General features: G+C 45.8%; 1 protein-coding gene across 4 annotated transcripts in view; it reads left to right on the plus strand.

The window, feature by feature from the left end:
• The window catches only part of CUNH19orf25 (chromosome unknown C19orf25 homolog), a 29,271-nt gene extending 4,932 nt beyond the window's left edge, over window positions 1-24,339 (plus strand). For all 4 annotated transcript variants that reach the window (XM_077488882.1, XM_077488883.1, XM_077488885.1 and 1 more), the window contains 2 exons: window positions 17,387-17,547; window positions 20,067-24,339. In XM_077488882.1, coding sequence (XP_077345008.1) covers window positions 17,418-17,547; window positions 20,067-20,257 — 321 coding nt within the window. In that variant the 5' untranslated portion in view covers window positions 17,387-17,417 and the 3' untranslated portion in view covers window positions 20,258-24,339. The remainder of the gene's footprint in view (window positions 1-17,386; window positions 17,548-20,066) is intronic.
• The last annotated feature ends 539 nt before the right edge of the window (window positions 24,340-24,878 follow it).

Raw genomic sequence — 24,878 nt, forward strand, 5'->3', positions numbered from 1 at the left:
ATTAACCACAAACGAATTTGTGTTAAACATTATTGGGAGGGGTTATGCCCTGGAATTTCACAAAGATCCACCCTCCAAGTTTCTTGTTACAAAACTACCAAGAGACTCGAGGAAAGCCAGGGCCTTACCCTTACTCATCGGGAAGATAGTGGATCAAGATGTATTGGTGCCAGTTCCAGTTCAGGAACAGGGGGATGGTTTCTATTCGCACGCGTTTGTGATAAAGAAGCCATCTGGAAAGTTCAGAGTAATTATGAATCTCCCGCCCCTGAACTTATCCATCCGATAAAAAATCTTCTGCAGAAAGAAGTTTTTTTTTATTTTTTTATGTCAACTTTGGAGCTAAAAGATGCCTACATATTCCAATAAAGAGGGAATGTCAGAAATTCCTTTGGCAATTCAAATGGAAAACAAAATAATTTATCACTTCTAGTGCAGAGCACTTCCCTTCGAACTATGGTTGTCACCGTGAATTTTCACCAAAGTTCTGGCCGAAGCCCTAGTCCCTTTGAGACTCCAGTCCATCTCGATCGTACCGTGTTTGAACGATCTACTCTTCATTGCCCACTCAGCTTTATCAGGATTTGGAGATAACTCAACCTACAATGTTTGGGGTGGACAATAAGTCAAGAAAAATCCAAACCAAACCCAGCACAAACCATTCTCTTTTTGGGCTACAACATTCAATCCAGAGATCAGAAGATATCCAGCCTGAAACTGAGGATGTCTTACCTTCAATCCAGCCGCAGCTGCACAGTAAGAGAAGTGATGTCAGCGTTAGGCCTTATGACAGAATCAATACCAGCCATACAATGAGCCTGCTTCCACCAAAGAAGCCCACCGAGGTTTCTGTTGGAAGAACTAAAAGACAAAGACCTAGAAGAGTACATAACGATTCCCACCAGAGTAAAGCGATCTCTGTGGGGGTACGTTAGATACTACCCATCACATCCATACTGACCACAGATGCCAGCAGTTGAGGTTGGGGCGTCGATCTCAACTCGCGCTTGGCTCAAGGCAAGTGGACTCCCAGAGGAGAAAGAGTTCTCCTCCAACTGGAAAGAGCCGACCGCTATTTTCAGAGCTTTACTAGTCTTTCAGGAATTGGTCCGGGGTCACCACCTTCAGGTCCGTTCCGACAATACAACAGCTGTAGCGTATATTAACAAACGGGTATCAAGAGTCCCCGGCTGATGTTGGCAGCCAAGTACATTTTTCACTGGGCAGAAAACAACCTCAAATCCATCTCTGCGGTACATTTGAAGGCAGAGCAGAATGATTCTGCAGACTTCTTGAGTCTACAACAAGTTTCGAATCAAGAGTGGTCTCTGCCTCCAGAAGTATTTAACCACATAGTGGCTTACTGGGGGAAGCCAGAGGTGGATCTGTTCGCAACCAAGAAAAATGCATAAGTTCCAAATATTTATTTTTGATGTGGCCCATCTACCCCCTGGCCAGTGGACGCCTGCATGACCCCTGGGTCTTTAGCCTGACTTACGCATTTGAACCCCTCCCATTTGATTCCGAGGGTTTTAGCGAAAGAGGAAGAAATCCTGTGGAACAAGGGACAATCGGAGCGGGTTATACGAACTTCAGAGTCGAAAGCCAGTCACCCAAGCTAGCTATGGCGAAATCTGGAAAAAGTTTAATGCCTGGTTAGATATTAGAAGGGAGAAAAGTAAGGGCACAACGAGTATCCTAGAGTTTGTGTGTTTTTTTTTTTTTCCCAAGAAGGGATAGATCAGGGGTTGTCATTAAGTACAATTAAAGTACAGGTCGCTGCCGTGAGTGTATACCTAGAAAAATGCTTACAGGAAGATCCACTTATAGCAAGATTCTGTAAAGCAGTTGCAAAACACAAACCAGTCCAGATCCATAAGACCCAAACTTGGGACCTATCGGTTGTCCTCGGGGCCTTTCTGGGGGCACCGTTCGAACCAATCCCAGAGGCCTCTCTAAGGCTGCTCATTCTTAAGACAGTACTCCTAGTGGTGATCACTTCAGCCTGTTGTCAGAAACCATGAATCCGACTGAGACAGAAGTACAATCAAATCACACTTTTAATTTTAATTAATAAAAATAAAAAGGTAAATAGAAAAAGCGTAGTCAAGCATAGCCAGAGTCCAGTAATCAGATTGGGTAGTCAGTCAGGCCACAGGTCAGGGATCCAAGTAGAGCAACTGCAAGCAGGATAAGGAGCCAGGAGGGATGTCAGCAAGCCAGTCTTGAAACAAACCGCAGGAGATGGTTTCTTGTGATGTGACCAACACGAAGGCAGAGGTGAAGTGAGCTGGAAGGCTTTAAGTAGGCAGGTTAGACGAGCATCATCTGGAACAGCTGGTAACTGTGGAGAGAGAAGAGAGCTGGCAATTAGCCGACAGCTGAGTGGCCAGCCCAGAGAAGGAAGGGCTAAGCCAGCCCTGACACCTGTAGGGTGTGTGAAATGCAAGCTCTTTCCATCAGAGAGCCCTTCCTCCAGATCTTGGATGATAGTCATCCTAAGGACGGATCCTGGGTTCCTGCCAAAAGTGGCATCTAAATTTAATAAGTCACAGGACATTGTCCTACCTACGTTCTGTCAAAATGCCTCAAATGACAAAGAAAAGCAATTTCACTTCCTAGATGTGAGAAGATGTATTCTAGGGTATTTAGAAGCAACCAAGACCTTTAGGAATGCGGATTCACTTTTTGTCCTGTTCTCCGGGATACGTACGGGTCAAAAAGTCACTCTACTTAGATGGATCAAGTTGGCTATTATGGAGGGGTATAGAATACTAGATAAAGAACCTCCTGGGGGTATTAAGACATACTCTACAGTTCTGCGCACTCTTGGCGTCCTTGGCGGAAAAGGCTGGTGCCACCCCGTAGCACATCTGCAAAGCAGCCACATAGTCAAGCTTTACCACCTTTACAAGGCATAACGACTAGACCTATTGTCTAGTCAGGACCAGGCTTTTGTGAAGAAAGTCCTCCAAGCTGTCGTAAACCTCCCCCCGAGATCCTCTCAAGGGCTATCCTGGAAGAGACTAGGGAAAACCGGAGTTAGACTTAACGTTAACTTTATTTCCAGTAGTCTTCTAGGAAAGCACAATCCCACCCTTTAAGTTTGGTTCTTGGTAATGACTGACCATGGGCCTAAGGGACCGCCTTTTGAACTGAATGGCAGCGCGTTTCCTGTGGCGATGGGAAGAGCTCCATTTCTCAAAGGCTGTCCTGGAAGACTACTGGAAATAGTTACCGGTAAGTCTAGCTCCGGTTTTCATTGTGGGCCGCATCAGCATTATGGTTGCCCTCAAAGGGGTGATTCTATTGGTAAGACAATATAAATGTATCCCCCCCACCGCAGAACTGTATTAAACGGTGGGTGTGGCCAAATTGCACTAACAGTGGGAGAATCTTAAAGGGGCAGTTATATGTGCAGAGTTTATGGGGTGCAAAGTTTTAGGGGTGCAGGGTTCAGTCCTTCTTTCACAGGCTGTCCACTTCTCTCTTCTACCCCTCCTTGGCGCCTCCATCCCCCACCTCTGCACACATCTCCCTTCACAGCCCTTGTCAACCCCCCCCCCAAAAAAAAACGTCCTCGCATCTCACCTACCCTGCTTAGTACCTCCTCAGCACTGTGCCTGTCTCATTTTCAGGGAGATAATTGGTCTGCATCTGTGCACTAAGGCACAGATGGGGATCACAGTGCAGCTTACCATATGATGCCCCATCCCACACTGCATTTGTCCCCATAGTGAGTGCGGGGCAGGCAGGGGTCTGTGAGAGCCACTGAGGGGAAAGCTGTCCTTTTCCTACCCTACTGACATATGCTTTTGTGCCTGAGTTTGCTCACACCAAGATTATCCACCATAGGGTCCCTTTAAATTGCCCAAACCAGCTAAGCTTATCCCAGTCTACTTGCTAGTAGAGCCTATCCTATATGAGAACTGGCCTTACTTAAATTTTTTTGTACTCCGCCAAAATGTTTAGCCTAGTAGAATCTTATTGAGGAAAGTTTCCAATGTAATGGGGAGCTCCTATGGAAGATCCAGACACTTCTTGCCTTAATAGTTATGCTGCCAAAATTAGTGTGTGCTGTAAATTGCCTCCAGCATTGCTCCTGTTTCTACTTGCTGGAGGCGGCCATTTTGCTGAAGCCCAGAGCCTTAGCAGTAAATCAAGCGGAACTAAACCCATCGATTTACTGGTTTCAAAACTCACATTTACTTGGTGCTCAACCAAACTGTCAAACCATCAAATGGCTATTGCCAAAACTGGTCACATGTGCAGCACCATTGCAGTTACAGATGAAACAGAATCATCTTCCTTGGCTGTAAAGAATAGGAGGGTTTAACTTAGAGCTGCAACTAACGATTATTTTGTCTGTCGACTAATCGATTATTTTTTCGATTAGTCATCGACTATAACTATTATTTTTTTCATTTTACTTAATCTAATGTGTTCTTTTTGTGATTAGCTAATTAATCCTTTGGATAACTTTACGAAAAATAAGTACAACTTCTAATATAATATAATAACTTTTTATTATATTTTTTTCTAAAAAATACTTCAATGTGTTTTTTTTTTTTCCTTCATTTCATTAAATCTAACAGTTTAGTTTAATAATGAAGGGATACAGAAAATTGCTTAAATTAACAAAATGTTAAAATGGGGGTAGAGAGAGGCGGCTGTGGAGGAGGGGGGGGGTAGAGAGAGAGAGAGAGAGAGAGAGAGAGAGAGGTGGCCGTGTGGAGGGGGAGGGTAGAGAGAGAGGTGGCCGTGTGGAGGGGGAGGGTAGAGAGAGAGGCGGCCGTGTGGAGGGGGAGGGTAGAGAGAGAGGCGGCCGTGTGGAGGGGGAGGGTAGAGAGAGAGGCGGCCGTGTGGAGGGGGAGGGTAGAGAGAGAGGCGGCCGTGTGGAGGGGGAGGGTAGAGAGAGAGGCGGCCGTGTGGAGGGGGAGGGTAGAGAGAGAGGCGGCCGTGTGGAGGGGGAGGGTAGAGAGAGAGGCGGCCGTGTGGAGGGGGGGTAGAGATAGAGGCGGCCGTGTGGAGGGGGGGTAGAGAGAGAGGCGGCCGTGTGGAGGGGGGGTAGGGAGAGAGGCGGCCGTGTGGAGGGGGGGTAGGGAGAGAGGCGGCCGTGTGGAGGGGGGGTAGAGAGAGAGGCGGCCGTGTGGAGGGGGGGTAGAGAGAGAGGCGGCCGTGTGGAGGGGGGGTAGAGAGAGAGGCGGCCGTGTGGAGGGGGGGTAGAGAGAGAGGCGGCCGTGTGGAGGGGGGGTAGAGAGAGAGGCGGCCGTGTGGAGGGGGGGTAGAGAGAGAGGCGGCCGTGTGGAGGGGGGGTAGAGAGAGAGAGGCGGCCGTGTGGAGGGGGGGGTAGAGAGAGAGAGGCGGCCGTGTGGAGGGGGGGGTAGAGAGAGAGAGGCGGCCGTGTGGAGGGGGGGGTAGAGAGAGAGAGGCGGCCGTGTGGAGGGGGGGGTAGAGAGAGAGAGGCGGCCGTGTGGAGGGGGGGGTAGAGAGAGAGAGGCGGCCGTGTGGAGGGGGGGGTAGAGAGAGAGAGGCGGCCGTGTGGAGGGGGGGTAGAGAGAGAGGGGCGGCCGTGTGGAGGGGGGGGTAGAGAGAGAGGGGCGGCCGTGTGGAGGGGGGGGTAGAGAGAGAGAGGCGGCCGTGTGGAGGGGGGGGTAGAGAGAGAGAGGCGGCCGTGTGGAGGGGGGGGTAGAGAGAGAGAGGCGGCCGTGTGGAGGGGGGGGTAGAGAGAGAGAGGCGGCCGTGTGGAGGGGGGGGTAGAGAGAGAGAGGCGGCCGTGTGGAGGGGGGGGTAGAGAGAGAGAGGCGGCCGTGTGGAGGGGGGGGTAGAGAGAGAGAGGCGGCCGTGTGGAGGGGGGGGTAGAGAGAGAGAGGCGGCCGTGTGGAGGGGGGGGTAGAGAGAGAGAGGCGGCCGTGTGGAGGGGGGGGTAGAGAGAGAGAGGCGGCCGTGTGGAGGGGGGGGTAGAGAGAGAGAGGCGGCCGTGTGGAGGGGGGGGTAGAGAGAGAGAGGCGGCCGTGTGGAGGGGGGGGTAGAGAGAGAGAGGCGGCCGTGTGGAGGGGGGGGTAGAGAGAGAGAGGCGGCCGTGTGGAGGGGGGGGTAGAGAGAGAGAGGCGGCCGTGTGGAGGGGGGGGTAGAGAGAGAGAGGCGGCCGTGTGGAGGGGGGGGTAGAGAGAGAGAGGCGGCCGTGTGGAGGGGGGGGTAGAGAGAGAGAGGCGGCCGTGTGGAGGGGGGGGTAGAGAGAGAGAGGCGGCCGTGTGGAGGGGGGGGTAGAGAGAGAGAGGCGGCCGTGTGGAGGGGGGGGTAGAGAGAGAGAGGCGGCCGTGTGGAGGGGGGGGTAGAGAGAGAGAGGCGGCCGTGTGGAGGGGGGGGGTAGAGAGAGAGAGGCGGCCGTGTGGAGGGGGGGTAGAGAGAGGCGGCCGTGTGGAGGGGGGGGGTAGAGAGAGAGAGGCGGCCGTGTGGAGGGGGGGTAGAGAGAGGCGGCCGTGTGGAGGAGGGGGGTTAGAGAGAGGCGGCCGTGTGGAGGAGGGGGTAGAGAGAGAGAGGGGCGGCCGTGTGGAGGAGGGGGGTAGAGAGAGAGGGGCGGCCGTGTGGAGGAGGGGGGTTAGAGAGGGGCGGCCGTGTGGAGGAGGGGGGTTAGAGAGGGGCGGCCGTGTGGAGGAGGGGGGTTAGAGAGGGGCGGCCGTGTGGAGGAGGGGGGTAGAGAGAGAGGGGCGGCCGTGTGGAGGAGGGGGGTAGAGAGAGAGGGGCGGCCGTGTGGAGGAGGGGGGTAGAGAGAGAGGGGCGGCCGTGTGGAGGAGGGGGGTAGAGAGAGAGGGGCGGCCGTGTGGAGGAGGGGGGTAGAGAGAGAGGGGCGGCCGTGTGGAGGAGGGGGGTAGAGAGAGAGGGGCGGCCGTGTGGAGGAGGGGGGTAGAGAGAGAGGGGCGGCCGTGTGGAGGAGGGGGGTAGAGAGAGAGGGGCGGCCCTGTGGAGGAGGGGGGTAGAGAGAGAGAGGGGTGGCCATGTGGAGGAGGGGGGTAGAGAGAGGGGCGGCCGTGTGGAGGAGGGGAGAGAGGGCTGAGAGGGCTGTGGAGGAGGGGAGAGAGGGCTGTGGAGGAGGGGAGAGAGGGCTGTGGAGGAGGGGAGAGAGGGCTGTGGAGGAGGGGAGAGAGAGAGAGAGAGGGCTGTGGAGGAGGGGAGAGAGAGAGGGCTGTGGAGGAGGGGAGAGAGAGAGAGGGCTGTGGAGGAGGGGAGAGAGAGAGAGAGGGCTGTGGAGGAGGGGAGAGAGAGAGAGAGGGCTGTGGAGGAGGGGAGAGAGAGAGAGAGAGGGCTGTGGAGGAGGGGAGAGAGAGAGAGAGAGGGCTGTGGAGGAGGGGAGAGAGAGAGAGAGAGAGGGCTGTGGAGGAGGGGAGAGAGAGAGAGAGAGAGGGCTGTGGAGGAGGGGGGAGAGAGAGAGAGAGAGGGCTGTGGAGGAGGGGGGAGAGAGAGAGAGAGAGGGCTGTGGAGGAGGGGGGAGAGAGAGAGAGAGGGCTGTGGAGGAGGGGGGAGAGAGAGAGAGAGAGGGCTGTGGAGGAGGGGGGAGAGAGAGAGAGAGAGGGCTGTGGAGGAGGGGGGAGAGAGAGAGAGAGAGGGCTGTGGAGGAGGGGGGAGAGAGAGAGAGAGAGGGCTGTGGAGGAGGGGGGAGAGAGAGAGAGAGAGGGCTGTGGAGGAGGGGGGAGAGAGAGAGAGAGAGGGCTGTGGAGGAGGGGGGAGAGAGAGAGAGAGAGGGCTGTGGAGGAGGGGGGAGAGAGAGAGAGAGAGGGCTGTGGAGGAGGGGGGAGAGAGAGAGAGAGAGGGCTGTGGAGGAGGGGGGAGAGAGAGAGAGAGAGGGCTGTGGAGGAGGGGGGAGAGAGAGAGAGAGAGGGCTGTGGAGGAGGGGGGAGAGAGAGAGAGAGAGGGCTGTGGAGGAGGGGAGAGAGAGAGAGAGAGGGCTGTGGAGGAGGGGAGAGAGAGAGAGAGAGGGCTGTGGAGGAGGGGAGAGAGAGAGAGAGAGGGCTGTGGAGGAGGGGAGAGAGAGAGAGAGAGGGCTGTGGAGGAGGGGAGAGAGAGAGAGAGAGAGGGCTGTGGAGGAGGGGAGAGAGAGAGAGAGAGAGAGAGAGGGCTGTGGAGGAGGGGAGAGAGAGAGAGAGAGAGGGCTGTGGAGGAGGGGAGAGAGAGAGAGACGGCTGTGGAGGAGGGGGGTAGAGAGGCGGCTGTGGAGGAGGAGGGTCACAGAGAGGTGGCTGTGGAGGAGGGTCATCCATTTTCTCAATGTCAGCCTCAGCCAGGTTTCCCTTTAAAAGGAGATTAAATAACGTCTGCAGGGGGGGGGCACAGTAACACACTCCATTTTTGTGACTTGCCCTCCATACATGCTGGTATCTATCTGCATGCACCTGATAGGGCTAGGTGCATGCTGATGAGCTGACCGGCCAATCGCATATCAAATGAGATAGAAGCAGCCAGCAGGCTCCGCCTTAGCAGGGAAGGAAGAAGAGCTTAGCTAGTGTTGGCCACGATCTCCTGCGGAGGCTTGTGATATGCTAATGAATGATGTTCCTCTGCTACTGCCTGCTTGGGGGGGGGGGCAGCAAGGACACAGGTCTGTACTGCAGGCGGCCAGGTACAGTGTTACCCGCAAATTGTCATGGTTTGCACAATAATTGGCCAATGCCGATTTCATAAAAATGGCCAAATATCGATCGACCTCCAACAATCCAACATTAGTACAGCTATCTCTTGTGCTTTTCTATTGTGTTCTGTCAGTGGGACAACCACCCCGCTAGAACACTGGTCAGTGCTCTGAGCCAATGGTGCGGATCAGGAGCCGGTCAGCAGACCTTTTTCGGTCATGCCCCATCGACAAAAGGCGGTCGAACCGGCTGCAGTGCACTCGGGCTGAATGTTGGACGGTTTCTATTGAATCTGATGGGGAGCTGTAAGAAACATTTTGTTGCAGCTATCAGACTGATGTTTTGAGTCATTAGTACTTTGAAATATCAGCCTGGGGGTTGGGCCGGGCTTCAATGTGAGCAGACGTGAGCTGACTTTGCTCCTGACCCTGCTGAATTCTAGCTTGATATCAGCTGTGGACAGGCTTACCTGAGCTGAGATTGTTGGTTGTGGTGTAGGAGCAGGCTTATCACAGGAGACAGAACAATGTGTTACAGCGTGTTTCAACGTGTGTTTCCGTGCTTGCTGTACCTGACTGGACAGATACAGAGACATCGGAGTAAACAGAACTGATTGTGTTGTCTCCGGCCGGCTGTGCTCTGTGACCTTGCGTTGCCTCTCCGGAGTGTCCTGGGATTGGTTGGCTTGGCTGGCTGAGATACCGAGGTGGTGGACATGTCGCCTTCAGACACTAGATCGTGAAGCGCGCCAGCGACTGATCAGAACTGGAATACAGCGGGTCGTTCAAAAGTGTGAGCATTGCTCACTCCAGACCAGTCCAGTAGGGATTAGCGTTCTGAAAAGTGCTGAGAGTGTTCTGGTCTCCGGTCTGTGAGGCTTAAGGTATTGCTGTGGATTTCTTCTGAACAGAGCTGAACTGTGCTAAGCCGTGCTTAATGGTGCTAAATTGTGTTGAACTGTGCTAAACCCTGCCAAAACTGTGTTTAAACTGTGATGGACAGTGCTGAACAGTGCTGGACCATGCTGTGTTGTACTTTCCTGTGCTGAATGATGCTGAACAGTGCTGAGCTGTGTTGCACTGTACGGAATTCTTTGTAGTAAGGGCATCTCTGGAGCCTGAAATACCTGAGATGTAAGATTTTGGTGTGAATAAAACTGAAGTTTGAGATGCAATAGAGGAGAATGAACAACACCGGCCCAGGGCGCCCCTGATGGTAATGATCCTCACAATGGATACAGATAAAAGACAAAGGTTTAGGGGAGAAATTGCAAAGCTTTGTAGGAAATAGGAAACTTTGGTAATACAGCACATACCTGCGCAGATTGGAGAAGCAAGATTTTCAGGAGTTGATCCCAGAGCCTACACACGCAAAGGTACAGTATATTGATGTTTAAAATGTACAGAGGGGGAGTGAGGAGGAGGAGGTGAAGAAGAAAGGAAATAAAACTGTCAGACTATACAAAATGTATGGGGGGGGGGGGGAGTCAACTCTAAAAGATGTATTCCAAGCAGTACAGATATGTAACACTACACGAAGTGCGTTTATCAAATGGGTTTCAGTACTTGCGTCAAGAAGTTACTATTATACGTCAAGATCTGGAAAGTGTGAGCGCGCACACCGGCTGTGGTGGATAGTTAGTATTGTTGACGATACCCTGGCTTTTATGCAGCATGACCTCAAAGCAGTGGGACTACAGTCAAAACAACATGCTAATTACATAGATGATTTAGAAAACGGGCTCCGAAGAAATAACGTGAGGCTATTAGGCCTCACTGGGAGAAAATGGGGAGGAGAAGAACTCGGGACTTTAATTGGGACGTGAGGGAAAGTTGACGCCCCCATCCCTTGAATTTGTATAAAAGAGGGAGGAATTGGGACTTTGAGTGAGGAGTGCATGGTGGGACCAATCAAATTCACATTTGTATGTTTATTGAGACCAATGATCGACAAGACATAGAAAACCGCATTACATGAATAAATTATAGGCAAGTAAATTATAATAAATCAACAGCATAGATGACAGCATGGCATAATAAAATGTACATCCTAAATCTCCATGTACTCAAGTAAACCATTACAAAATAGACACAAAGGTAAAACCATCTAAAATCGATCGATGTGTGTTGAATGCATAAAGGAAGGCTCATGGACTTCTGTCCACTCCTCAGGAGCCAAATGCATCCATATTCTGTAAGAAAAATATATAAATAACTACGTGTTCTGGTTAGTGTACCCTTGAGGGTAAAAAGAGGAAGGATGGATATAAAGTAAACAGCCATGTCACAATAGTACTCACATACAGCCACAAATGGAACCATGCATAACCATGTCCCGGGGGTCGATCAAAATGGGCCTGGCCCGGGAGCTGAGGAGGGGAGACAACCAGAAGTATGGGACACGAATACCATCCCACATAGATAGCTGGGATTTTTAAGGTATGTAAAGTAAAAAAGGTATATAACTATGACAATGTAAGTCAGTAGGATAATCTGAAGCTAAAAATAGCAGCAAACAAAAAGCCCATAGCCCTAGTAGTAAAGTAAAAATTGTGGGTTTACCTAATGGATCCAAGGAAGATGGAAAGCCAGATGGCAAAAAAACAAGGATCCAGATATATGGACATGAGGCTGGCTCATCAATGGAGCTGCAATAAAGGGGAAAGGGGTTCGGACCCAGCGCTCCAGACGGTTAGGCCTGACTGAACAGATAGAAGAAAGAACCCCCCCCCCCCTTTTTTGTTTTTTATTGCTCTTTCTCCCCTCCTTTTTGGCCTTTCATATATGAATCTTGTGATGGGCTACGCCGTGGCTAAGATGAGCTATCATTTATACTTGAAGATTTTGTTTATGGTTGCACATCCTTCTAGAGAAGGTAAAATGGAACAGCTATGTGTATTATATACCTTCACATTGGTGCATATAGGTAGGGATAATGGACAATGAGCTTGCATTAATATCTTGGTATGTGAGAGGATTGTAGGACCCGGTTTAAAAAAAAAAGGGGCCATTTTTTTTTCTATTATAGAGCAATATAACTCATCGATAATCTGCCTGCAGGAAACCCATTTTACAAAAGATCTCTTTATTACAAAATGCAAAGTATTATACTCAATACCATTCAGTATTTTCTACAGGTATCAATGTTTTAATATCCACAAGGATACAATTCTCCTGCAGACAGACATTGATCTCCAGGGTAGATATGTCCTATTAGTATGCTCCTTGTTTACCACTGCATGTATAATAGGATCAGTGTATGTTCCGCCACCCTATAATTCGGAGATATTGCAAAGGATTAGTATATTTTTGGCTGAATATCCTGGTATCTCAATAATGATAATGGGGGGATTTTAATAATAATTGTGATGCTAGGATGGATCGCTACCTGGCGGGTCCAAAGTTTGAAACCCCCTTTGTGTGACACCTGCAGGAAACAGGTCTGTGTGATATGTGGTGCCTTCTCAATCCTGGAATACATGCTTATACTCGTTGCTCTTTGACTTGTGGTACTTTATCTAGGATTGATTTGGCTCTAGGCACAGAACGAACGCTTCTTTTAGTATCAAATATACAGAGTCTATCCCCCTTACCCGAACATTCACCAGTTTTCCTGACCATAAATAAAATGAAACCACACACTGAAAGTTACTGGCATATGAATGCCTCATGGTTACAGGTATTAGGCCAGGGGAAACCCATGCAACAATTGCTTACGGATTTTTTTATTTTTATTTTTTTTTATTGATAATGCAGACTCATTAACCCCACAGTTTGTATGGGACACTATGAAGGCATTTCTAAGAGGGTTACTAATACAGACTATAAGTAGATTTAAAAAGACAAGCGGGGAATGGGAAACTCTCTTGGCTGTAGAAGTATGACAAAAAAAAAAATTCAATATGTTCAGAACCCTACACCTGGAAATTAAGCTATTTGGACATTAAAATATGGCAGGGAATGAGACGTATTATGCAATATAGTAATATTTCAGTCTATTCTCCCCTATGGGGAAATAAAAACTACGAGGAAGTGGGCAGACTAAAAGGGTTTGGAATATGGCGAGAAAAGGGGAAATAATATATTGCACAGCTTCATACAGATAATATACTAAAAACATTTCAAGATTTGCAGAAAAATACTTAATGCCCTCCCACACCTTTTATCAATATCTACAACTGCGCTATGCACAACAGAGTCAGTTTAAAGATAACAAAGTTAAGATACAAAATATGCCACTTATGGATTTTCTTGTAAAGATACAGGTTAAGTGGGGTCTTAATTCCACTCTCTGTGGCCGTTTGAGCAATCACAGAAGGTAAACAGCAGTTTAGCCAGAAGGGGATGGGGAAAAAGACCTTGGAAAATTGACAGTTGAAACATGGCAGTGTATACTGGAACATATATATAGTCCGTATCCATCTCTCCACAGCAATGCTTAACCCAATTATATATAATATATATAGAGCTTATAGGACACCACCTAAATTATACTAATGGAGGAGGCAGCATACGTTGGAATGCCCGAGATGTTCAAGAGCATCTGTTAACCTAATGCATATGCTTTTGGAAAAGCCCTAAACTGTTCCTGAATTGGCAAAATACTCTAGCGTATCAAACACAGGTACAGGTAGATCCAAGAATATGCTTATTGGGCCAATTAGATAAAGAATTATACACTCCAGTAACTAGGATACCCATTAATGGGATGCTATTTATAGCACAAAAACTGATAGCAATAAAATGGATATCCTCCATAACTCTGACATGAGGAATGGCAGATACAGGTAAATGATGTATTGTTAAAGGAATGACAGGGGTTTAGTGCTACCAGGGCTGACGCCATTTATTTTGGGATCAGATGGAAATATAAAGGTCAATAGACAATTCACTAACTATAGGAATAGCTTAGCATAGGAAGAATTGGTATGGAGGATTCATGAGAGGGGGAGTATGTTAGTAACTGATTTAGTTTTGGCTGCAAGGGAGGGAAAAGGAGGAAAAAGAGAATTTTTTTTTTTCTTTTTGTAATATGTTATTGTATGTGTGTGTTTTTTTTTTTTTGTTTTTTTTTTGTGTGTTTCATGAAGTGATTGTGATGGAGGAAAAATTTTAATAAAAAGAGATTTGAAATAAAAAAAAAAAGAAATATCAGCCCGGCAACTTTCATTGATGGAGTCTTTAAGGTCACATTCATGAGAACAGTAAGAACGTACCCAGCTATAAGCTCTGGAGAAAGTACATGGCTATGTAAAATGCCCAGAATACAGGAGACACAATAGCAGACAAAGCTGATTGAAAGTGGTTGACCAGATGTATTGCTCCACTAATGAAGTATAGCACTCGTATCCTTGCTTTATTCCTCAACAATCTAAAACGCCTCCGTTGAGGCCCTATCGTCTTCAGTGGGAGAAAGAACTGGGGAAATCTCTAGACCCGGAAGACTGGCAGATCATAACTACCACATTATCAAAGTGTTTCCAGAAACGTACTTGAACACCTATAAAATACTTTACAGATGAGATTATATACCAGCCAGGCTGGCTCGTTTTATTCCAACCTACTCCCCCCTTTGCTTCTGATGATGTTCCCAGTATGACACAATGGCACATATTTGGCGGTCTTGTCCGAAGGTATGCAGGTTATGGGTTGGAGTCTACACTCTTCTTCTAAACTTGTTTCAGATCAGTCCTAAAAGGGACCCCTATGGGGCTCTCCTTTGCAAACCGATTGAGGTATTGCTTTGGCCGGAGCGTCAACTGGCTCTGCACCTTTTTGCTGCAACTAAATTAACTATAGCAAGGTCCTGGAAATCTCCAGTACTTGGTTTTGAGGCAGTGAAAAACCGCATTAATGATATGGTAAATGAAAAATTAACAGCTATTCTATCAGATACACATGATAAATTCCTCTGGATTTGGCAGCCGTTGGTTGCACACAATCAACCTTCCAGATTAGATTCCGCACTCCTCTTGCTTTAATAAACCCCTGGGAGCAAGCCTTGTGGACTCCCTCTCTTCTCTCCGTCTTCCCTTTTTATTTTTTTTTTTTGTTTCTTCTTCCGTGCCCACGATCTAAATTTATCAGCCCACCAGGCATAGTCCTGGTTGTGATGGTTAAAGCGGGATTCCACTGCCGTTTTTTTTTTTTTTTTTTTTTTACCTGTGTCACTGTTGGGCGATTCCTACCGGGTCTTTGCAGCCACGATCTGCGTCTTTTTAACCCCCCGCGTGACGATTTCATTGCTAAGGAAAACTTTTAAAAAAGCAGTCCGGCGGTTTCCATTTTCACTGTGGGCGTTTGAAGCCCACAGGCATTTACTTCCTGGATGCGATGACACTGAGCTCCCAGCATCCACTGCTCCATCTCGCACATGCTCATTGAGTGTCCTCTTTGTTTTCCTTCCTTTTGTCTCCTGTGCTATAGTGGTAATGGCTGATAGAGCTGCCTGCCCACTTTCAAAATGGCAATTTCGGCTTGACTGTGTCCCCCATGGATTCCTGGGAAATAGCTACAAAAAAGTTCCCAGGGACCATTGCAAAGCCGATAAACACGCCTACTCCCACGGGAGGAGAGCCCAGAAGTCGGCATAAACATTAAAAATAAAAGGTAAATACTGCATATTATTTTATTTCAATGGTCATAACTGCATCTATGTTCCAAAGCCATTTGAATAAGACGAACTTGCAATTTTCTGTACAAAACCACTTTAAGTTCTTAAAGCAGATTTCCGCTTTAGTTTTTTCAGCAGCTACAAATACTGCAGATGTTGACTTTTAATAATCGGACACTTACCTGTCCCAGGGTCCAGCAATGCGGGGGAACAAAGCCCCTCTGGTCTCCCCCCCTCCTCTCATCAGCGCCAGCATAGTCACTGTGTGCGCTTAGCTGTGGCTTTACAGCAGGGCATGCCGATCATTGTGACTGGCTGGACAATCGCCTAGGACCTGAGATGTGTCCCAGATGATTGCTAAGGGGGGGGGGGATCTCCCTTCCCGTGCCATGGTGCGCCTGGAGGAAGTGGTAGCTGGAACTAAAAAAAAGATAAGCTCCCCCTCCCCCCCCCCCCCAAAAAAATGACATGCCAAATGTGGTATGTCAGGGGGTCACCTTCCCTTGAAGCGGGAGTTCTCTGCTTTAATAACATAGTGTCTTTTTTTTTTTTTTTTTATTTGAGCATTATGGTTCTGCATTTGATTTTGTTTGGACATTTTTGGTAATTTTCTTGCAGCATGTAGCATTTCCCTGAGTTCCAAATCATTCCGTATTATGATGCTTGACTCGTTGCCCATAGCTGAGGCCTTCCCTGGAACTTCTAGTACTTCAGTACTCTTCTTTATACTTTGTGATCTCTTTTACACAACATGAATTGTAACCATCTAATTGTTGAGCTTATATGTTGGATTGACTATTAATAAAATCTTTTGTAAAAGAATGCCTTGTACACACGATCAGACTTTCCGACAACAAAACAGTGATTTTTGTTTGAAGGTTGTTGGCTCGAACTTGTCTTGCATACACATGGTTACACAAATGTTGGCCAATTGCGAACGTAGGGACGTACGGCGAGACGATAATTAGGAAGTTCAATAGTGATGCGTGATTCCGAGCTTGCATGTTTGTACATTGGACTTTTGTCCAATGGACTTGTTACACACGATCAGAAAATCTGACATTTGTTGGCGGAAAAAATGAGAGCATGCTAGCCGAGATTTGTTGGTGGAAAGTCTGACAGCAAATGTTCAATGGAGCATACACGGTCTGACTTACTGCCAACAAGCTCACAACCACCATTTGTTGTCGGAAAATCCGATTGTGTGTACGCGGCAGAAGTATAACACTCGTGTGTAGCTGCTTTTTTCTAGTGCTTTTATATTGAGTACGCAAATTTCAGGCATCGTGTCCTGTGAATTCCTTAAACCTTGATGGTTTTTTGACCTGTTGTTTGCACATTCCTATCTAGAAATTTTATATCAGATCATAATTTGACTTATAAGTATATTTCTAATTAAAGCCCAACTGTGGACAAAATGTGAACCCACTCCTCTCTAACGACCTACTCTGCATGCATATGTGGGTTGTTTTTTTTTTTTTTTTGTTCTTTTTTATCTTGAGAAGCAAAATATACTCTAAATCAGCCTGGACCCTTCGCTAGCTCCAGTTCCAGGTGCAGGGATCACTAATCGAGCGCAGTAGAATTGCCCTGTGCTGGCCAATTCCCTCACGGTGATGTCACTCCTCTTCTGGATCCTGAGGGTACCCAAACCGCCAATGGGAAGTGTCCATGTTACAGAAGAGATTTATGTTCACACATGGGCAGTCCGCTGTGGTGCATTAAATGCACACATGTTGGCAAAAGTTACTTTGGCAGCCCATTCTAGGCTGCCGATGCCACACATTGGGACAAAAATCACTTCTACACCAAATGTGCCTAGTGCAGCACGCTACAACACGTAGAAAGTGTGTTATTGTACATTGTCATACCAATCACAACAAATTACACCATAGGGTAGCAATGCAACATAATGTGCCTTAACACAGTTCACTGGAGCTAGAGTGCAATTGAAAGACTGTTGTCTTCCCGTAGCAGGAACGCCTGATCTAGGACCTCCAATGTCAAGATTGCCAGACCACACCTTATTTCTCTTAGCCTTAGAACCCAAACTGAACAAAGACCCTAACTTGTCTGCTTTCCATAAACATTTGTGTAAAATGTCATTAAATTGCTACTTGTTATGGACTATGTTTTTGTGTTTTCAGACCACTACTTTTTTTATGAAACGTTCTCAAGATGACCTCCAGAGCAAAAAAACGCATTGTTCTTCCTTCTCGACCAGATCCACCTACTGTAGAGCAGATTCTGGAAGATGTTCGGGGGGCTGTAGCATCTGACCCTGTATTTGTTTGTGACCTTAGCGAGGGTAAGATTTTCTGTTAACAAGATGATGGCTGTATTAAAGTGGTTGTAACCCTAAATGTTTTCGTTTCAATCAAGATTTGTGTTTTGTATTCATAAAAAAAAAAAAAATTATCCAACGTTCCAAATTATCCAAAATAACGAATGCTGCATCTAAATGAATGTAACGTAACAAATTAATAGTAATACATTTTTATTAATTCGTTACGTTCCAAATCTCAAAGGCAATGCCTATCATTTTAATAGTTATTAGTAGTTTCGGCTATTTGTTATTTTCGGATATTCGTTCTCATTTTCATTCTGTCTAATTTTCGTTTTCAGAAATATTCGTTAAACATGGTTTTTGTTTGAATATTTCCGAATTTCGTCAATGTTAAATTGTAACGTAACAAATTGCACATGTCTATAGGACAGTAATAAAATAGGGGATTGAAGGAAGGAGAAAAGACAAACTAGGAAGAGATGGAAGGGGAGGTGATGAAGAGAGGAGGAGGGACCCCCAACACCGCCAAGATGTTGAATATTGTAAAAGGGGGGTCAAAGCATGCCCTCCAAGCAGAAGTGTGATATATTCAGAGTGGACACATTGTATCCAGTAAAACCACAACTTTTATGCGGAGTTCACACATGCCAGCTATAGTGTGTGTGTGTGTGTGTGTGTGTGTGTGTATATGAACACTACAAGGACAATACAAAAACTCTTCAGTAAAATTTTTATAGCAGAAATCAGTGCAGCACAGACAAACTCATCATTTAAAAACAATCACTAAAGGACAAGATCATAGGACCCAGTCCAGGAGTCGGGACTTTGTATGACAGCGGCCGCCGGGTAAAGAGGTCTGCTATGAAGAACGCGGCTGTTTCTCAAATGATCCACCTTGGGCTAAAACCTTCTATTGGCAGATAACCAAGCTACCCTGGTCTCCAGAAAAGATCAACACTCAATTCTTCCTTCTGACCCAGGAGAACCCAGAGCACCTCCAGATGATTGGCAGGAGGAACTTTTCCAGCTTCAATGCTTCTTCATTCCAGACATCCTGGGGGATGATTGTTATTCTCCGCTCAGCCCATTTACAATAACAAACTCGGTCTTTGACTTGTGCCAGGACCAGTGGAGCTATTGGTATCTGCATCGCTGACTTACCATTGGAGGATGTATCCCCATAGTGTGGGAAATTGCATGTTGACCGTTCCAGTTGCATTAAGGAGGTTGGAGGCTGCTGTTTGTGGTGGATGGGCTGGACTAACTCTTAACACTTGCATACCTGGTATTGGACACCTTTTCCACAGTAGTTAACATCCTGACATTTTCACATCTATATCTCTCACGGTCTTGTCCTTTAGTAAATGTTTTTTAAATGAAGAGTTTGTTTGCGCTTCACCGATTTGAATTATTTTTTTTTTTTTCAATTTTTGTAAATATTTTCTTATCTCTTTTCATGTGAAAACACTGAAGAAATTACACTTTACATTGCAGCAACGTAGTGAGTGTGCAACTTGTATAACAGTGTGGAACCTGCCTGTTAAACTGCTGTATGGTATTGGCCAACGTGCTGCAGCTCAATTTCAGGGTCTTGGCAATCTTCTGGTAGCCTAGGCCATCTTTTATGAAGAGCAACAATTTTTTTTATTTTCAGATCCTTAGAGCTCTTTGCTATGAGGTGCCATGCTGAACTTCCAGTGACCAGTGTGAGAGTGATAACACCAAATTTATCATACCTGCTCCCCACTCACACCTGAGACCTTGTAACATGACAGCGGGGAGGGAAAATGGCTAATTGGGCCCAATTTGGACATTTTTCCTTAGGGGTGTACTCACTTTTGTTTCCAGTGCTTTAGACATTAATGGCTGTGTGAGTTATTTTGAGGGAACAGCAAATTTACACCGTTTTACAAGCTGTACATTCACTACTTTACATTATAGCAAAGTGTAATTTCTTCAGTGTTGTCATATGAAAATATAGAATAAAATATTTACAAAAATGTAAGGGGTGTACTCCTTTTTGTGAGATACAGTGTATGTATGAGATCTCACACACGTGTGTGTGTGTGTGTGTGTGTACATATATACATACGCACACTTCATAGGGTTTTTGTGCTGCATAGGTGCCAGATCTACAAAGATGGATGGTGGTGCAATGATGAGGGGGAGACAGATTGTAGTTCCTCTCAAGGCTTGTAGTGGATGTTCCTAGTCTAAAAAGTTATGGGGGGAGTGTAGGAGGTACTTTAGGCAATTTACAAAAGGGATGGATGGAGCTTGGCATAGACCTCTCCAATGTGGGGTTGACTAGTAGTACCAAGAGCACAAAGGCTTATGGGTAGTTGGGTGAATTCTACAGTATTGCAAGCTCTACAACCTGGTGTTAGTTTCTTTTTATGCTTCCATATAGCACAGCAGAGTTGGTTGACTCATAAGGGTATGTGAATTGCTCATCAAACCATTTGGTAGATAGAACAGATACATCCATGTGCTCACTTACCACTGCTCTAATGTTCACTTACCTGTTTGTTTTATAACAGAGCCTTTTATTTCTACTTATGATGCATCCAGTGAGGCAAATAAACAGTACTTGCAGAGTTGTTCATATGTGGAATTAAACAACAAGTTGAAGGAAGCCCAGGACGAACTGAAGGAACGATGTGAAGCTTTGAGATCTTCTGGGATGAAGATTGAAAGTGTGATTGAAGAGCTTAGAGAAGCAGCCATGTGAATTTAGTCCAAGCATGTACTTTATTTTGGCCAGCTACTTGGTGCAAATGGTCTTTAAAAGTATTGGTGAAAAGATCTATATCATGAAATTTACTAGAGTTTACTCCTCATTTGAAATAAGCAAGTGCTTCATTGAAATTGTGTGTCCACTTGAGATATGGGCACAACACAATATAAGTATGAATTCTCCTTGTGGCACAGTGAACACGATACAGACATTGCTCTTAAAGTTGCTGGAATTTTGGAGCAGAATGGCTACCATGGCTTTGTTGAGCACCGTGATCAAGCAGGTGGAGTACATGCCATTTCAGCAGCCGACACTGTGATACAGTCCAGCAGGGTGTCATTCCTTATATTGACCTCTCGCTTTCTTGAAGAGTCCTGGTGTAAATGGGTGTCTGAATGGTGCCTTGTCAATTCTATAGAGGAAAATACAGCCAGGGTAATACCAGTTTATATTGATTTGCAGGAGAACCAAGTGCCAGACATTTTAAAATTCCTCACAGGTCTTGATTACAATAACAGATATTTTATAAATAAACTGTTAAATACTATGAAGTCCAAACCACGTTGGTGACCAGTCAGATATGCATTCTGCACTATACTATACTTTTCCCAGACATTCTTCCAAAAAATCTAAAAGGGTAACTCCACTTGAATTTAAAATTTATATATAATATTTAATGCCTAACTACCTTTTCAGCATCCATTTTTTAAGTGGTTAGTTTGGGCCAAGCTCGCTCAAACAAACTATTTACTGCTCTAACAGGTGCAATTGCTAGGTGCACTGTATTAAATGTATGTAACCTCCTGTTCATACAGTGACTTCTTCTGGTAGCGAAACGGGGACTTTCCATCCCATTCCTGGAACAAAACAGTCAGCTGAGCGCTGCATAGCCATTAACAGGAAGGTTTTGTTTATTTTCTTCTATGAATGAATAAAAAAACTTCCTTTTGGCTGAGGTGGAGAGGCGGGTGGATGATGTGACAATCTGCTCCTCAGCTAATCAGAAGACGCTTTGCATTCATTGATGGAAGACAAAGCTTCCTGTGAATATCTGAGCAGTGGTCAGCTCGTCTCTATTGTATTCTGGGATAGGGATGGGAAACTGCCGGAATACAGTGCTGTATACTCTGTTAGTGCAGTAAATGGTTTTGTTTGGATCAGCGTGGCCCAAATTGGGGGGGGGGGGGGTTGAACCAACTGTTGAATGCTCTGGAATTGTATGTTTAAGTGCACAATTTCCATAGACAACTTGTGAATCCATCGACAGTGCTGCTATAGTGTGATACATTTACATAATACAATACTAATATTCTCAAGACATCTACTTTAACAGGGAGTTAAAGCAGTAGTAAACTGTGGCTAGCAAAAAAAAAAGAAAAATCTCCTGCAATGGCATATTGTGCTAGTATGCATTGCATACTAGCACATTATGAAATACTTCTCTTTAGAACGAAACCCTCCAGTGGCACGCTGTCACCACTGACAGGGCTTCTATCTTCACCCGGTCTTCCTCATGGGTTTGTGGGCTCTGGTTGCATTAGTAGCTAGAGCCACGATGATGTCCTTCCTGCAGAGCACATGCAATGTTAACATCACCGGCTGCATCTATTGGGAATATCTGCTAAACACTGCCAGTTTAAGAGATATTCAATGTACCTTTTCAGGGGCGCCTCATAGGCTTACCTGTAGATACAAGTCCAAAAAAAACTTTACTACCTCTTTGAGTAGAAATGCTGTTAGCCTGAATGCCAATGTGCAAATCAAACGCAGTCAGGTCAGTTACAGAATCCTATTAGTTATTAAATCTAGAGCACTAAGAGCTGGGGTACCAAGCCAGGGGGGGACCTATACTTTTTCAAATTTATCCGGGCAACCTCTATGCTGGTAAATTATATTTTTTTCAAACAGAATGTGTCTCCTATACCCTATCCATTCATTGTGTGGGTGTGGGTGGATCTGTGAGTTAGGAGCAGTCTACAGGCTTGGAACAGAGCACTTGAAATTGCCTCCCTGGTAAATTTTTGTAGTTGTGTTAAGCGTAAGGGGTTGATTTCTTGAAGGCAAATAGACTGTGTATTTTGCAAAGTGCAGTTGCTCCAGAGCTTAGTAAATTATATAAAGCTTCATTTGACAAAGAATACCCAATCACGTTCAAGGGAAAAAAAACACAGCATTTTTGCTTGCATGTGATTGGATGATGGAAGTCAGCAGAGCTTCTGCTTGTTGACTAAGCTCTGAAGCAACTTCTCTTGCAGTGTGCCACTGCACTTTGCAAAGCCTTTAGTAATTCCACCCCTTAGGCTTGCTCGACACCCGTTTGCTTTTGATTGTTTCTACACTGCTTTTTGCTGTGCATTTTATGTTTTTGCACAAACTATTTTTCAGTGATTTGCATTTCTTATGCTTTTTTTATTTGGCGGATTAAAAAATGCAAATTGCTGTAAAATTGCAGCAAAAACGCACTACATGCCTTTCTGCAGCTTCTCCATTGAAGTTTATTGAACCAAAAAAAAAACACTGCTTTGCTTTTCTTTTTTTTAAAGTCCCTGAGCCTTTACAAAAACAGTGGCTGGAAAAAGCATAGATGTGAATGTTTCCTATAGGAAATCATGATAAATGGACTGTAGTATGTTTCTGTAAAAAGCATTAAAGAACACATAGGTGTAAACCGAGCCTAATATACCCAAGATACACTGCTTGGAATCAGCCTGAATTGCTACTTGAAATACTAAGTTTGGATGACTCCTGCCCAGTAGATGTGTAGCTTGGGGCAGCGCTCGAATGAACTGTTTAAAGGGACGCTAAGGCCTGATGCAGTCTGTCCGCATGTAATTTGTACAGGAATTTTTTTTTTTTTTTTTCACACACTGAAATCGGTTTGCAGACCAATGGGATCCGATTCTACAGTTTGCAATGCGTTCTGCGAACCGATTTGGGGGTATCGTTAACTTTTTATTGACACCCACAGCAGTTCACAGAGCATGATGTGAACTGCCTGCAATTCTGATGTGGTGAGGGAACCGCACAAAAATCGATGCGGTTCCCACACCACATTAGTGTGAACCGGGCCTAAATGGGGCAATGGGCTTTAATTGGCACACAAGCATTTTGTTTTTTCTGTAGTTAGCAAATGTAGATTTTATTCTGCAGACTCCAAAAATTCAATGATGGCTTTCTTGTAACACTGTACACTGTGTTCAGTTCTTCTGCAGTGTAATTTCCTTCTCATGGAATTGCCTCATTGCTTTCCCCAGCAGTTTTTTTTTTTTTTTATCATAATACTGATCATGTGAATTCAGTAGGCAGACCTCCCACCAGCACTTAGGCTGGATTCACACCTATGCATTTTTAGTGCTTTTTGCATTTAGAACTGACAGTAAGAAGAAGAGATTGGAATTCATGTGTGAGGTTGGACACTCAATTAAGATTTTTTTTTTTTTTTTTTTTTTAAAGACTTACACTTCCAGAGCGCACTGGGGTTGATTTACTAAAGGCAAACAGACTGTGCAGTTTGCAAGTGCAGTTGCACTCATTTCCCACAGCTTAGTGGATGTGGGGAAGCTTCACTTTGTAAAGAATACCTAATCAGAAGTGAGGAAAGAAAACAGCAGAGCTTCACCACATTCACCAAGTTTGGGGAAACGAAGTGCACAGTCTATTTGGCTTTAGTAAATCAACCCCACTGTGTGGCCATAGTGTAGGGATTTATAGGACTTCCAAACTAGACATCTTGGTCACTTTGGGACCCTTTACACTTTGCTAAACCTGGGGTTGGGTTTTGAGGTCTCCTGTTTGCACCCCTAAGCATGCCTTTGTCGTTCTCAACGAGACAGATTTCTGCCATCATTTTTCTAATAGAGGTCACTAAATGAAAGATGCTAAGAACACACAGATACTTCTGTGTTCTCTATTTTTATAGACCAGCAGCACAGTGTTGTATATTGTGGTAATGCTTCCACCTCAATACCATACTGCCATTTCTGCTTTTGAGCAACATAGTTGAACCAACAAAAAAATTGTGGTGGGTTCTTTGCTATGAATTTGAATAAACTGGCTAATGTCACTTTGGTTGTGTATATTGTGTGTGTGTGTGTGGTGTGTGTTTTTTTTTTTTTGTGTGTAATGTAAAGGCCTTAAATTGTTTGCCCAGCCAAAGCCTTTTTCTTAGTTTTGGATAGTGTAGAGAAGGGTGGGTACTTTTTTTTTTTTTTTTGCAGGGGGGGAGGGGGGGGAAGGTTCCTTCACCCTTTTTGTGCAAATCCAATGCGGGTTCGGCTATACAACTGTATGGCTGAATTTGCATTGCACGGATATTCCATGTGATTGGCACAGAAATGTGGTGTAAATCACAGGCGATATCTGTGTTCACAATAGTGTGATCCCAGGCTAAAAGGAGATGGCTTTTACTTTTCCATGAAGTCTAAATGAGTATTACACTGCATCCTTTGCAAGGTGTTTCCTAAGGCCCGTACACACGATCAGACTTTTTGACAACAAACATGCAAATTGGCTGTTTTGGAGCAACATCCGACCGTGTGTACGCTCCATCGGACAAACTTTTTTTGGTTTTCATCGGACTTTTGTTGGCTGTGCGAACGGACAAACTTTCTGACAA

This window comes from Lithobates pipiens, unplaced genomic scaffold (assembly GCF_037356315.1).
Source record: "Lithobates pipiens isolate NorthernLeopardFrog02 unplaced genomic scaffold, aLitPip1_a1.2 Scaffold_18, whole genome shotgun sequence".
Lineage (NCBI taxonomy): Eukaryota > Metazoa > Chordata > Amphibia > Anura > Ranidae > Lithobates > Lithobates pipiens.